Raw genomic sequence first — 16,067 nt, 5'->3', positions numbered from 1 at the left:
CTGTCTTTCCATGGATCCTTGCGTGCATTTTAATTTCTGGCAATTTTTTAAAAATAATAACAACTAATCTTTTTAAGCAACTACAACAAATATTTAAATATTAATATTTGTTTCAGAATTAATTTTATTTTCATTCTGTTTCGGCTTTACAGCCTCGATATATCATACCGTGGGCCCGAAGAGGATAACACTGTTTCACCATAACACAGCATTTTATACGAACCTGTCTACTGTGCTGTAGGAGGGTTACCAGTAATGCTATGTCAGCTTGTAAATAATACATTTAAAAAAAGGAATGGCCCACGAACAAGTGTTTAAGTCTTTAAGGGCATTTTTCCATAATTATATTTTATAACTATGATTATTTATAAGAAGCATGTATTTTTTAAATATTGTTAGTTAAAATGTATACCTGTGTAATTTTGGAAATAAACTAAAATACTTTTTTTTTTTAATAGTGCCACAAACCAGAGAATTATTGGATTTTTTTATGTTATGGCTATAAGAACCATAAAATTAAATACAAGTTAAACAAAACAGACGTACTATGTAATAAAAGTTCAGGTAGGTTATTTCATGTTTTTTTTCTTTGTATTTATTCTATGTTTTTTTTTTCTTCTTATTTTATATAAACTCTTATAAATAGACAACTACAACAGTGAAACTCGCTGTCCAAGCACAAGAGTTAGTCTCTTTTTTTGGAGAGTTACAGTGATAACATTTACTATATGTATAAAAGTAGATCTGTATAGGATTTTTAAAAAACATGTACCTTTTATGAATGTTTTTTATAAAGGTATTATAATTATTATAAAGTAAAAAAACACAGGTACCTACATAGGTTTCAATAATATCAAGCCCAATCTTGAAGCCTACATTCTACACCAATGCTCCTTCAACTTAAATTGCTAAGACCCTGATTCCCATAAATAAAAAAATGCTCTAAGCTTTTTAAAGTTGATTAATTATTAGTTGTTTATCGGATAATTTTGCTAGTTCCAATTTGTTTGAGTTCTTTCACAATTCTTTATAAATCCAATTGTAGAGAAGTGATGGCTTTTTTAATGTTTCATCCTTTGTATTAAAAAAGTGAATAAAGGAGAAGACCATAACATTTACCAACCATTTAGACACATATCAAAAGACAATATGATACGAGTGTTACGTCATTATGGTGGAAAATTTACCAGCTAACTCCCACTCACAACAAAATAATTTTCATTACATAAAAAAAATAATAAGTACAAATAATTCCACACAAAAAAAACTCAAAAAAATTGCATCATTTTCGGACAAGGGGGACTCAGAGAACTTTGCAATAAAATCTCTATAACTTGCTATGATTTTGATCAATATTTTTAATATGTCCAAACAATATGTCGGGCCATTTTCTTTTAGTTTAGGCAATTAAAAAATAAATATACTGTAAAACTCCTATTATCCGGATTAATGAGTCGGAGCTGGTTTTGAAAGCAAACTGGTATCATATTAAAAACTACTTTAACATGTCTAGCAAAGTTAATTGCACAGTTAAATTAAAAACACCTTTATTTTTTATTTCCTGATAACGATTCGGGTATTTGGCAATACGGATGACTGGAGTTTGAATAAACAGAATTCCTACTGGCATACCTACTGGCCACATATTAAATAATAGCAATTAATTTGGTTTCAAAATGGGTTAGTTTACAAATACATAAGTTTCCAGTGATATTATTGAAGGTAGTTTTGTATGTAATGAAAAAACTGAAACTTTTTACTAGCATTTATTTGATCAGAGAAACTATTTCTGTAACAGAGAAATTTGTTGTTTTGAAAAAAACATTAAATAGTGTACAAATTAATTGTATATATGTTTATAGTGATAAGTAGATAAATATTTTTTCATATTTATTACAGGTTATATTTTTAAAAGCAATAATAAAGCACCCATTTGTTATATTTTACTTTTAAAAACTTTAATTTAGTACTTAATTAAGTAAAGAAGGGGCCTAAATCATATTGAATTTAAAACAAAACCACTACCTACACAAAAAAGTTCAGGTAGGTAAGTATATAAAACAAAGAAAAGGTTACAGAGACAGAGAGATATGTTTTATAAAAAAATAACCGAGTTTTTAAAATTGTGATAATAAATATAAATAATTGATCATTAATCACAATACCCAAAGACCAAACTCTTCCTATATTATAAAAGATTGATTTCGAATAGGTAGGTGAAAAAATATTTGGGTGTATCATCGCTAGAACTTTTTATTTCAAAGTTTCAAATCTGAAATATCGCTTTGCGGTCAGTATAAAACTACCTGCAATGAGTTGAAAAGTTTGTATTTTTTATTTTGATGAGCGCAATGGTCAGCCGTAGAACAAATTATTATTTGCCACCCAACCGCCCCTGGCCGTCGATAAAATGGCCAATCTAACTATCGAATTAAACGTTTACCTACTTAATATTTTAATTGCAAAAAATGAAAACAAAACAACAACAAAAATTGAAATCAGTCATCAAAACATAAATCACAGTTGAGGCGTACTAACATTGGAATATGTATAAGTTATGTCATATTGCCAAAATTTGTTACTGACGTCTAGGTATAGTTGAATGTCAATTTATTGAAAAAGTTCCGCAAACAATTCCATTACGAAACAAGTAAGAAACCATTATGCTAAATAATTACATCTGTTGAGAATACATAAAAAAAAGTGGGAGGTTCAAACGTATAATCATAATAAATTTTGCAATTCGCTACTACACCCCACTCAATTTTTGCAAACTACTGGAGGGATGCAAGGAGACATATAATATACAAGCTCTAAAACTATATATGATAATAAATTAGTCAATATAAAGTACTCACATTTGAAAATATATAACTAAGGAATGAATTTTGAAACGCTATGTACCGCAATAAATTATACTTATAACGTAATTTCATAAAAAAATGACATTCGAATATGTTTTTCTCGGGCACTAATATAAAATGGCTGCTATATAACAGATATGCGCAGTTGCATCTGCGCATAGAAGCCGAGAACGCTTGGGACCTACAAGTCAACCAATAAAAAACAAGCGGGAATTTTAATTTTAATTGACGATAAAAAGTTGTAAGTGCCAAAAAACTGCAAACCATATTCGGCGTAATGGAAAATATATTATAGATATTTATCACATTTTTAAATATGAGAAAAGGTAATAAAAATATATGGAAAGACTTAAATACAAAAATGAAAATACAAACAAAGGTGCACGTATTTCAATATTGTTCATAAAATATGATTTAGCTCGATGTGTTTTTGTTGATTCTTCGCTAAAAATTTTCATCAAATGTTTTTTTCCTTTTAAATGTTCATCAAGCTGAACAAAAGAATTTCCAGAAATTCCGCATACATCGCAGCTGTAGATATTTATTTCATTTTTGTAGACATATTTTCGTGCAAGATCCATGATAGATTATAAGCGCGTGCTCGATGCCTTATGCAGTTATTTGAATCTAAAATATAAAAATATTTTATATTATTATTTTTTCATGCACATTGGGTGAGTATTCGAAACACAAGTATTGATGTTTTGTTTTCTTTCTCTTCCTAAGTTGTGCACCTTTTTTCTTATTATTTGAAAATATGCTAAACGGACACCAAGCAATGAACTAACAATTATTGATACGTAATGGCAATGACGCTAAATAACGTATTTATTGAAAAAGTTATATTATAAAATATATTTAATTCTATACATCTCACATTCACATTGATTGCAAATTAATGATAAAATTTATTGATTCACTCTACTTATTTTTACAATAAGCGTCCAAAATAATTATCATTTTACATTTACATGCGTGCCATATGTACCTACCATAATAAATACATTTATTGTATTTCTGTTCAAATTTGTTTTCAACCATTAAAATACCAAAATTATAGATTCATAATATTTTCATTGTAACAAAGTCAAATATTTTGTACTCACGTTAATAAAGATTTTTTTTTTTTTTAATCTCAAAAACATATTTTCAATACTTCACTTATCTACATAATATAATATTATGACTGATGAAAGGTTTTATAGTATTACACAATATATTGTAATAATAAACCCAAGTAAACGATACATTATAGCGAGTACCTACTACTAAATTACATGTATTATAAAAATCTACTTATATACAATCTGTATCGCAAAATCTTTTTACTTTTTACGATTTTTTTTAGCAGCCTAGACAACCACCTTTAAAATAATGCGTTTTCTTTTGACATATCTATTTTTAAAAAATGCATAAAAATAAGTAATAATTCCTTAATTTCAACGGTATATAAACTTTTGATACTATGTTATTTAGAAGCTAAACATGCTAATCACTACACCATGAAATCTGACTCAATTAATAGTAAAAAAAAAAAAAAAAAATTCATGTTGCATAGGTACAATCAATCGATATTCAAAATATTTTTACTTGAAGTTTATTATAAAGACTTATAAGATTTAAAATATGTACGAATATTGATGAATACAGAAAAAAGGTCTGCGAAAGACAGCAAAAAAATTAATTATTCAAAAATCTAATAAATTTCTGAGGTATACGCTAATGAAAAAAGGCACATAGTTATGTGAATACATTGAATTTTTCAATACCTTGAAATTTTTTAAGTATGCAGGTACTATTCATTTAGTTCATTTACATAAAACTTAAATTAAATACGCGTTTTCGGGAAACTATAATAAGTTCTGTATCCAGGCGAGTTTCGTGTGTGAAATATAATTCAGAGCCCTGGACTACTGGACGAATGTTTTCGACTCGATTGCTACAATTTAGTAAAAATCCTGAAATAGAAAATCGTGTGAAGGTAAGTCCGCCCCCTAATGTGACGGTGAATTCCTGGCAGAGTGGTGGTGAAATATTCGTTTTTGAAGTAATTCTACACTGCAATATTCAATTTTTCTTAGACTGGCACCTGAAGTTAGTGTAAGACACCTTACTTCTATCTCATGAAAAATATCAAGATACACTGCATTTGGAGTACCAATGCAGTGTCTTATGCACTAATGATACTGAGAGCTGACAGAAATAATGATGATAATATTATTTTTAAGTGGGTAACATTTTATTTATTACAGACAAAAATGTTTACCTGCTTAAATATTTTAATGTATCGGATTGTTATTTTTTTAGAGATTTTAGTGGGTAGGTACTAAGACAACAATTTGCGAAAACTGAAAGAATCATAAAATAAAATGTCTTTTCATAGTAATGTGTATTGCTGTACATTAATTTTATATGAGCCAAAGGTATTCCTAGGTTTGAGTTTTGCCTTGCGCTCCTAGTTAGCGGGTTAGTGCAGTTTTGTTATTATTATTTATTTAAGAGGAAATTATTAAAATCGTTCATTCGAAAATAACAATAAATCATCATCATCTCCCTTTCTGCTCCCAGTGGTGGATAGGGGACGGTGTTAGTAAACAAAATGTAGTGTAGTTCAATTATCTGATACATGAAGGTAAGGTAATTAGTTTTTAGGTGCTAGTCCAGGAATATTGAAATGTGGTAGTTTAAAAATCAATGTTTCACGTCCACCCTGTCAGAAATCGAACACATGACCTCGGTAGGTTAGCATGTCAACCATTTCATGACAAGGCCGACTTATTTCAGTTCGATTTCTTTAGTAAGAATTTTTACCTAATATAATAATAATATGTACTTATGTGAAATACTTATTACAAAAGTATAGACTGTAGAGATCAGTGAAAAAAAATGTGCAGTTTGGTTGGATCATCCGTCTTTTGAATCAAAGGCGATGACTAAAAAATATTTCCATCAATCAGTTTTGTCAACACCAAAGTTTTTGGTTTTGTACCGAATGTTTTTATTATAATTTATTAGTAGATAGGCACTTGTAACTTATTCCTGTCTTTCTTTGATTTTCATAGTCTGTGGTATGTATTATTTATTTTTAGATATTCAGCTGTTTTGTCTTTTTTTTTAGTCATCTTTTATTTTTCTGTGGAGTTGGTAACTGTCAACATCTTTAAAAAATAATAAATTGATGCATTTTCGGATATCGTTTTTGTTTGTTAACTTGTAACAACTTGATAGAAAACGGAAAAAAAGTCTGTGATCAGTTTAAAAAAAGTTAATCATATCGTGGTTGGGTAACTTTTACACATTTCATTTGTTTGAAATGTAAATACTCTACTCTCGACCAGAAGCAAACTTACGTCTATCCTATTATTTGCTGTCTGTATTATTTATATTGTAAAAAGTCTCATATGATTTTAAATACAATTGAGGCAATATGTGTGACTCTTCAGATGCTGGCGCCCACACAGGAGTTAATAAAAATGATATTGAAAATACTGATTCTATCCTAGCATACAATGTAAATTTTCAAGTTGGGAAACCAGAAGAAATGGCTCTAGATCCGTCTAAAAATGAAGATGACGGTGAAAATACTGATTCTACAATAACATACAATGAAGATTTTCAAGATGTAAAACTAGAAGAAAATGCCCCAGACCCTCTCAAAAATGAAATTAATATGAACTTAAACAACTCGCTTGATTTCCGAAGCTTCTCGCCACTTCCCAGTACGTCAAGCGATAATATCACCATAGATTTAAATGATACGAGATTTAACAAAGCTACTAGTACCGTTCCAATACTTTCCGAGGATGTGTCTGTCGACACTGAAATGCAATGTGATTCTAACAGTACAGGTGAATCAAATCCAACAAAGGATTCAGATACTATTATAGAATGCTCGTCTGGTTCTGAGATTGAATATACCCAACAATGCATATCGCTTTTAGAAGAAGAAGTGATAAAATCACTCGCTTCAACTTACAAAAAGCGAAAAAGAAGCACTTCAAGAAGAGTTATAGATTTACTTAATGAAACAAGTCAAAATATGTATGATTCGGACTGTGAAATAGTCAATGTAGATCAGTTGATTGCAGAAAATAATGCAGCGCTTAATTTACATTCAAACACAGACTGCGAAATAGTAGATGTAGATCGAGTTAAACCAGTAAGGCATGCGTTGAAGACTTCGCCTGCAGCGACCGACTGTGAGATAGTAGATGTTGATCGATTAGTAGCAGGCAACGATGCTGTGTTGGATTTACCCTCGACAAGTAAAGTAATACAACTGGATTCTATCGCAGATACACCGAGAACTTCACCAGCTACAATTTGTCCACAAGTAGACCTGGTTCCTGAAAATTGCCAAATAGATGAAAGACTTCCAAATGTGTTTGAAAAAATGAGAACTATCGTGAGAGATTTTTTCGATAAGCATAAATCAGGTTCGAGTTCTGAAGAAAAAACTAATCCCAGATTGCTACCTGAATCAGTATTGATGGCGTCGACTATTAAAATTCCTTCAACATTACAAGCTTCGAGGGAATATAAAAGAATGAAATTAAGAGACAGATGTGTGAAAAACAAACGACCGAGGGTTGTTGAAACAATAGATTTATCAAGGAATTATTTTCCGCACCGACGAACTATATCTGAGGTTATCGATATAGACTCTGACACATCGTCAAATTCTACAAATGTTCAAAGTGCAGATAGCACGTCTGATCGTGTTACGGAATCGAATGTACAACCACATTTATCATTTTTTCATAATAACAGGTTACTAAAAAGTAGCTCGCCTCACAAAAAAAATCAACACAGGGTATTTTATAAGTATGTTTCTCATCTTTCTTCTCCTCAAAATATTCTAAACAAAACCAAAAATAACTCTCATAATACTTTTTATAAATATGTTTCTCACAGTTCCACTTCTCCAAATAATTCCCCTGTAAATAATCCTCCTCACAACACAGCTACTGAGAATTTACCACCTGATGATATCATTACCAATAAAAGTTCTCAAACTGGCGTAGTCAATAATATGCTCCTCGATAGTATATGTTCCCAAAACAAAGAACCAATCGCCCCGGCCAAACAATTTGGAGAGTGTCCCGTTTGCTTGGAACCTTTTACACAAGGGAATGCAGTGTCTACTTTCTGTGGTCATATATTTTGCGCGACTTGTATGAACAAAATCAAGGTTACCAGCAAAAAATGCCCAAAGTGTCGAAAACCTCTTAAAGGCAAAGGTTTTCACCCAATTTTTTTGTGATTTTTTATGTTTCACAAAACTGGGATATAATACTCTGTATTTATATTTGACAATATTATCACGAACCCTTAATGTTACTGAATAAAGAATTACAATTACACAAATTAAGGATATATTAAACCTGTTCAAAAAAGATTATTTATTTGACTAGATTCTATTTCTTATGATTCATTTTATGTTTTGTTGTTGAATATTCATATTTTGAACACAACCTTAGAGTCATTTTTCTCTAAAAAGTCCAATAATCAACAAATAAGTATGTAATCTCTTTAAGGGGTCATTTTTACTTCAAAATATTTTTTTTATTGCACACTAGCATATTAAGACAAAGTTTTCACTACAGCTTGAACACAGCGAACATACCCTTGCAATATAGTTATTGATTTTTTACTAAGGAATTTCAGTGCTATGGAAATTGGGATACAAACAATGTTTGCTTACAGGCGGTAAAAATTAGAGCGTTTAATTGTACTAAAAAGTTTCTCAAAAATATATCAAAAAATTAATAAAAACAAACTACTTTGAACGATGTCACAAGTTCTTGCTAATCACCCAATCAATGATAGTGTTGACACGTGGTGCAATAGATTTTCGGTTTCTGGGGAGCCATTTTTTTCAACGTTTGGTACATTTTGACAGTTATGGGGTCCTACTTTCAAATGTCAGGACAACTCCCTGATGAGAACTGGTGACTTCACGGGGGGATAAATTTACAAAATATAAAAAAAAATCATAGTGATGAGAATACAAAGCATAAATATATATTTATTAGTTTGATAGTCTTATTAACAAATAATAAAAAAACCACTGAACTTCCTTATTAATATTGTACATTTTTAAAACATACTTCCTAAGCTAGAACATCTCATAATTCAAATTGAAATAGCCACAAATAAGCTTATGCCTATTTTATATTTTCATTGACAAATATTCAAATGTATACATATTATTACTTCTAAATATCATTGTCCAATGTGAGTCCTTTTGAACCCTTGTCTTGGCAGAATGAAAAATATTTTTTTTTGTTTCAATTATAATTTATTATGAATCGTGATAATGCAGTTAGGAATGCAAAATATGGTAAAGCAGTTTTAACTAAATGCTGTTTTGCTCGTGTTTTAGTTCATGCGAAAGATGAGATCACATTGCCAAGAAAAGGGTTGAAAAATCCTGTAAATTTTATTTCTAAATAATTTTGAAGTGCCAAACATGAGGAAATATTTTTTGTATGATATGATTTGTAAAAAATGTTATAAATTATATATTTATGTGATATTATAAAATTTGTGAAATAAAAGAAAGAGTACATCCCTAAATCGTATTTATGTTTTATCTGTTTGTCTGTAAAACATTTATTATTTCCTCTGCTTCTTGGCATTGTAAAACTGATTGAATCTTCCATCCGGGTAATTTTTCATCATCATCACCATTCCATGTTCACTTCCTAGTTAGATCATATTTTTAATTATAATTATTATTATTATAGATAATTTATATAGCGCCATTTTCGTAATATAATACCTTAAGGGCGCTTTACAAAGTGATTATATAAAGAAATAAATTTAATTTTAACTTTTTGAATTTGCAAAGAGTCTATGCATCTCTTTTCGCTGCCAATTCCTTAGCGTTCTCTCAAGTCAGGTTCTCGTCCTGAAAAAAATAATTTGCGCATGTCAATCTGGCAATGTTTGGAATTTTGCCAATTTGATATAAATGACATGTTACCACTTAATGTGAAATTTACCGAACATGTAACGCATGGCGCAGTTTTAAATACAGTTATCTTTAGTATCCATCTATTTCCCACTGTTATTTTTTATTCGATGTCTATTCCATGTATGTATGTAATTACTTTTGTCATATTGTAAAAGATGGTTTGTTCACAAAAATGTTAAAAGTTTTAAATAAATATTTTGTATGAAAATTATATTGTCTTTTTTGCTGAACTAATAATACTGAACTTCCTCATTACAGTGCAAGCTGCCAGCTAATTTCGTTACTATGGTAACGAGTTAAACCGAAATAAAGTAAGGAAATATATATATCTCATCCTCACATCAATGTTTGCACGTGTATTGTGATTCACTATCTCCGTTTTTACTTACTACTGGTGACAATGCAATATTTGCCATATCTTAGATCTGGCTGGTATAGGAGTAAAGTAACTAGTAATAGTTCTACATTATCTCTGAGTAAAGTGTCTATTTATTTTACGTCGGTGGATGTTACCCTATTTATTTTTGTTGTTACTTGGTTACAAATATTAATGTTACTGTTTCCAGTTGCTATGGTAATAATACATAGTCAATGAATGTAAGAAAACATTATTCCTACGTTGTTGAAAGTGTAATTAATATATTTTTGTTTAAAATAATGGATCATTTATTTTATAAAAGCAAAATTGCTAAATCAACAGATTATTTTATAAAATTTCACACGTTGATGAAAAGATTAAAAGCTCAAGAACAAATTTTGTATAATAATACACTCACTGCTATTAAAAATACAAAATGTGATGACTTGAAGCATTTTGTTTCTGATTTGGAACGAAAAAGGTAAATTTCAACCTTTTTATTTTATCTTAGATGCATAGAATTATAATAATCTAATTCTATGCTAAGATGATTTCAACCGAGATGGGAAATGCCTGTACTCCCCAAACAATATTTTGGGTACCAACATATATGTCTAAATCTGTATTATTTTAGGTAGGTGTAAATAAATTTACTAACCGTATTGTGAGTCCAATTATATACATTAAGGATGCATTAAGTCTTCCCAGAAACATGGAATTCATCAAAAGTAACACCTATACATAAGAGTGGATCTTAGTCATCAGTAGAAAATTACAGACCTGTAGCTGTTCTTTCTGCACCAGCGAAGATATTTGAAATTATCATATGTAAAATCGTCACTTCCCGAGTAGAGCCATTTATTATTGATGAACGACATGGGTTTAGGAAAGGCCGCTCGGTTGAAACCAATATAACGGTTTTTACGAACTACGCCACGGAAGCTCTGGATGCAGAACTGTTCATATAATGATTTCGCCAAGGCCTTTGATACTGTCGACCATGATGTCTTATTAAATAAGCTGTATGAGATCGGTTTCTCGGATGGTATGTTAAAATTAATGGCGAGCTACCTCCAAAATAGAAACCAGTACGTTTCCTACGGTCTATTCGCGTCAGAATGTTTCCATGCTTTCTCGGGTGTCCCGCAAGGCTCTAACCTGGGTCCATTGTTGTTCTCAATTTTTATTAATAATATTAAAAATGTAATTTTGAACTCGCGTTTTCTGTTGTTTGCGGATGACTTAAAACTATTCTTAATGGTGACAACTTCTGACGATTTTCGTCTTCTTCAAGCGGATATATCTAATATATCTGAATGGGGAAGGCGAAACAAACTTAGGTTTAATGTTTCCAAGTGTTCGATCACGTCCTTTACTAGGGCCCAAAAAACTCAACTTTTTCGCTACAAAATGAATGACCAGAATCTGATAAGAACATCGAATGTTAAGGATCTGGGCGTTAGATTTATGAGCACCCTGACATTTCATGAACACATAGAGACAATCAGTGGTAATGCATTGAAGATATTAGGATTTGTTCTGCGTACTGCCAGGGTTTTCGAAAATACCCGCATACTGAGAACTCTTTACAACTCCTTGGTGCGAAGTAGACTCCTTGATTTGGGGGCCACATGAACTGAAGTACTCTCTTATGATAGAGAAAATCCAAAAGAAGTTTCTGAGATATCTCTACATGCGAGAGTGCGAGTATTATCCTTGACTCTACCCGACCGAGTTTCTCCAGGGTATGCTTGGCTACAACAGTTTAGAGACTAGAAGGAATGTGTATTTGACTACACATTTTCATTGATTGTTGCGCGGTGTGGTTGATAATTCTGAGATTATGATGAACATTGGTTTGTATGTTCCTGATAATTACCTATGACAGCGTCAGCATAGATTGTTTCATATTCCGATAAACAGGACCAACCTGCCTATGGTTATGCCTGTTGAAAGGGCTACCGCTATGCTGAACAACATCGCTCTGGATATTGATCTGTTCCATGTATGCTAAGGCGTTTTCCGAAGCAGGATTCTCCTACTACTTTGACATGATTCTCTTTTATGTATTTTTTTCTTTTTTATAATATGTACGTATTGAATATATGTTATGTATTTGTTATATTTAAATAAATGAATTGATTTGAATTAAGGATTAAAACCTGAAGGTAGTTCATAAACATAGAGACATGGCAACAAAGAGCAAGAAATTTTTGGAAAAAGGGAAAAATATAGAAGTCTTGGCATTTAGTTCTACATATGAATTGTCGTTGGCTGGTATAATAACTTATTGAAAATATTTTTGTAATTTACTGTTTTTTAATTGCAGAAAACAAGATGTGCAATTTTTGAACGAGCGATGTTTTTCAATCAATCAATCCATGGAAATTCTCAGTGAAAATGTTTCATCACAAGAAAAAATGAAAAATCTTGGTAAAACTAAAAAGAAATGTTTTTTATTTTATTTATTCTTCTCTTTTTTTTCACATCCGCTCCTAAGCGGAGCAGGCAAACATACTCAGACGCCTCCTGGAGACCCTATCGCTAGCCAGCACTCTCGCCTCCTCCCACATCAATCCCATGTCCTTTAGTTCCGCCGAATAAAGCCGAAAGATCGTCGTCGACGGTCTTTCAAGATGGCAGGAGCCCGTAGGTGAGAAGAAGAGGCAACTTGGATTAAGGCTCTCCTGAGGCATTCGCAGCAGGTGTCCAAGCCAGGTCCACCGTCGCACCCTCAAAATACTTATTATAGGAGGCTGCAATGTTCGTTCTCCGGCTTCAACGTTAGTTATGAAATCGAACGACCTTATACCTAATATTCTCTCAAGCACTTACTCAGTTATGAAACTCGGAAGCTTGGGACTTTGAGTTTTAGTAAGGTGCCAGGAATGCCAGGATAATAATAATAAATTAAAAGATTGATAAGCTCTTTTATAACGAGATCCTTCATTACATTTTAAGGTCTTTTTGACCCATCACCTATATAGAACTGGAATATAACAATAATGAGTAGAAATCCCTTTCATATTGATAAATAAAAACACCCATTTGAAAAAATAGCAATGCATATAAGGGTTTTATCATTCAGGAGATCCACATGAGAAGTATGGGACACTTAGGAAGATATGCAGGAGTTGACAGCTGACAGCCAGACTTGAAGGCTGTTTGTGGACAATGCTCCATCGAGAGAACCGATCTGGAATGATGATGATATTTAACAGATTTTTTTATAACATTATGTGGATAGATTCAATTTCATAGTACAATAATGGACAATAAACTCAATGGCCATAAAGAAACAAGAATTTCTCAAATTATAATTTTTCTGAAGTTGATCAGTTAAATTTCTTTAACACAGATTACAAAGGCGACTTGTACCAAGCATCATTGTAAAGGTGTATTCTGACAGACTACTTGGGTAAATATAAAGAGATACCCTATTTTTACAGAAAAAAGAAACCTAGATGGCCCGACATTCACCGCAGACATTTGCGTGGTGCTCTCTCTTGGATAGGGAAAGGTTTCGGGATTTGTCATGTAGTCTGACAGATGACATTTTTGTATTCTAGGGTTAAATACAATACATATTACAACTGGTTCCAAAAACAAAAGAGGAGGAATAAGAATTTATGTGCAGTTATTTCATTAATTTTGTTTTATTTTACAGATGTGGAATTCTACAAAAATAACTTGACTGGTTTGGAGAAACAATTATCAGATGTGAAATCACATATCAAAAATGAATTAGAGCTCCTGCAAAAAAAAGAATTTTTTTTATTAGAAAAGGTTTGGTTTTCACATTTGTCAAGTAACTAGATTTCTTAGTCTATTTCCGGTTGAATATTAGAATTTCGGGAGGGTTGGCAACCTTAAATACCACACGCACCGACACGAATAAGATTAACATGCAATTAATCACTTACATCATGTGACTAAGTTCGTAATGAGCAAGTTAGAACAGGTACAGATAATCATATCACGCTGTTTAACAAAAACTTGATTGCACAGCACATGATCAAAGAAAGCCGTGATAAATAAAACCAAAACAGGGAAAGGATAAGAAAGAAATTAATATTAGTTTAGTAAGTAACTATTAGGAAAACATAATTTTTTGCCTTTTTGTAAAATCAGTCATCGTTCCCCTAGACTGCCTCAGTCCCCCCAATTTTCTCTAGACCTTCTACCACCGAGGGGCGAAGGCCTTCAGCGCCCACAGGGAGGCTTCTTTATTGCCTACTTTGAGAATGACTGGCCTAATTGTTGGCTTTTTCATTTTGCCTGGATTAAATGAACAAGATTTTTTTTAAATGTTCAACTCGCATGATCAAATACCAACTAAGATTTTTAAAATACATAACTACGTTATATTATTCAGGAGGATAAAATGTTACAAAAAAATTCAATGTGTATATCAATACGCTTATTTATTCAACCAAATAAAATGAATAAGAAAATGATTTATTCTTCTTATATCTTGTAGAACTTTACTATTTTTTAGATTAAAATATCCGAACAACTTTTACATGGTGAACAAGGAATTGATTTGATTAAAAACACTACGACACAACCCAGTCCAAACAAAAAGTTTACTAAGAGAAATTTTAATGCAGAAAATCAAGTAATTTATTTTATATTGTTTTTATTTATAAAGTATTAATATCACACATATTTGTTTTTAAAAATATTTAGATAGTTGACGGCATGGAGTAAGCGTACTGATCGGTTTGCGATTCATTTGGTATTGTTTTAAACTCTGAATTTGAAGTCTAAACTTTGATTTTATAAGAAAGCAAAGATCATCTATTTTAAAATGTATTAAAGTAGTTTTATCAATTAAAATAAATGAAATAACTGAACTGAAACAATTTTTTTTTTTTGAGTATAGTTAATATTAATTATTGAGGTGAAAAAAATAACCCTTTTAACTGAAAATGTTTATATTGCGCTTTAGTTGGATATTTTGTAATAATAATACTATAATTATAATTTTATAATTCCATCAATAGGATGTGAGGAGATTTCAAACTTTTTTACAAAAGACAGGCGGTCATACAGGGGGATGGGGTGAGGTGGAACACAATACGTTCATGAAATGTTGGAACAAATGTACTAATCTAATAAGTGATACTGATACATCAAGCTATACTGATGTGGAAAAGATTTATAAAACACTCCAAAACATTCTTCCTGGTAAATATTAAATTTGCCTAATTCTACAAAAATACACATGCATTTATATGAATATTTTTTTATTATTATTAGTATGTTAAAATGATCGTTATAAGTACTAATTAACTTATTTACCATTTTTCACATAACATAACATAATAATATAAAAAACGGGTTCTACCCGTAAAAAAATCTCCAAGAATTTTCAAATGTTTTTTACTGCTTATAAAAATAAAAGCGGGCGATTAAGGCAGGTGTTTAATTAATTTATTTTTTATTATTAGTATACACTATTGTTTTATACAAATATTGTTAAATGAATAAACCAAAAGGTTTGTTTTATTTTCAATATTCCATGAAAAGATATCAGTATACTGATAGCAAAAACATTTTACTTTTGATTTTTGAAACTGTCGATTCCACTAGACTGAGGAATATCCATCTCCTCCCGCAAACTCTGCGGCCTAGAGTTTGCCGATGCGGTTATAATAATAATTAATAATTTACGGTTTAATCGGGGGTCTACAAGCCACTGTAGTAGATAGTCTAAATAGGTACTCCGCATACATGGGTTTAAATCAATATTGCAAAAACTACTGTGTAACACTTAGTGCCTTGATGCCTAAAATTCCCTGACTCTGTCGAACTGAGTCATCGAAAGAGCCGAGGGTTTCAAATACCTGGGAGTATATGTTAC

General features: G+C 31.1%; 1 protein-coding gene and 1 long non-coding RNA gene across 10 annotated transcripts in view; one reads left to right on the top strand and one right to left on the bottom strand.

Moving 5' to 3' along the window:
* Positions 1 to 2,511: 2,511 nt before the first annotated feature.
* Positions 2,512 to 16,067, top strand: part of LOC148283886 (coiled-coil domain-containing protein 112-like) — a 20,460-nt gene continuing 6,904 nt past the window's right edge. The window contains exons 1-6 of one of the 9 annotated variants that reach the window (XM_088243051.1): positions 2,563 to 2,650; positions 10,102 to 10,154; positions 12,531 to 12,634; positions 13,869 to 13,987; positions 14,700 to 14,819; positions 15,208 to 15,391. In XM_088243051.1, the coding sequence (XP_088099177.1) occupies positions 12,583 to 12,634; positions 13,869 to 13,987; positions 14,700 to 14,819; positions 15,208 to 15,391 (475 nt within the window). In that variant the 5' untranslated portion in view covers positions 2,563 to 2,650; positions 10,102 to 10,154; positions 12,531 to 12,582. Of the gene's footprint in view, positions 2,651 to 9,774; positions 9,964 to 10,101; positions 10,155 to 10,188; positions 10,683 to 12,530; positions 12,635 to 13,868; positions 13,988 to 14,699; positions 14,820 to 15,207; positions 15,392 to 16,067 lie in introns of those variants that run through there. The other 8 variants (XM_088243053.1, XM_088243054.1, XR_015825481.1 and 5 more) reach the window with 8 other exon arrangements.
* Positions 6,465 to 16,067, bottom strand: part of LOC148283887 (uncharacterized) — a 12,083-nt gene continuing 2,480 nt past the window's right edge. The window contains exon 2 of the long non-coding RNA XR_015825484.1: positions 6,465 to 9,777. This is a non-coding gene — a long non-coding RNA (uncharacterized LOC148283887). The remainder of the gene's footprint in view (positions 9,778 to 16,067) is intronic.

Source organism: Micrasema longulum, unplaced genomic scaffold, assembly GCF_059751315.1.
Source record: "Micrasema longulum isolate JH-2025_06_02 unplaced genomic scaffold, ASM5975131v1 h1tg000183l, whole genome shotgun sequence".
NCBI classification, from domain to species: domain Eukaryota; kingdom Metazoa; phylum Arthropoda; class Insecta; order Trichoptera; family Brachycentridae; genus Micrasema; species Micrasema longulum.
The sequence above is the reverse complement of the archived record's forward strand: the minus strand, read 5'-3'. Positions and strand labels throughout refer to the sequence as shown.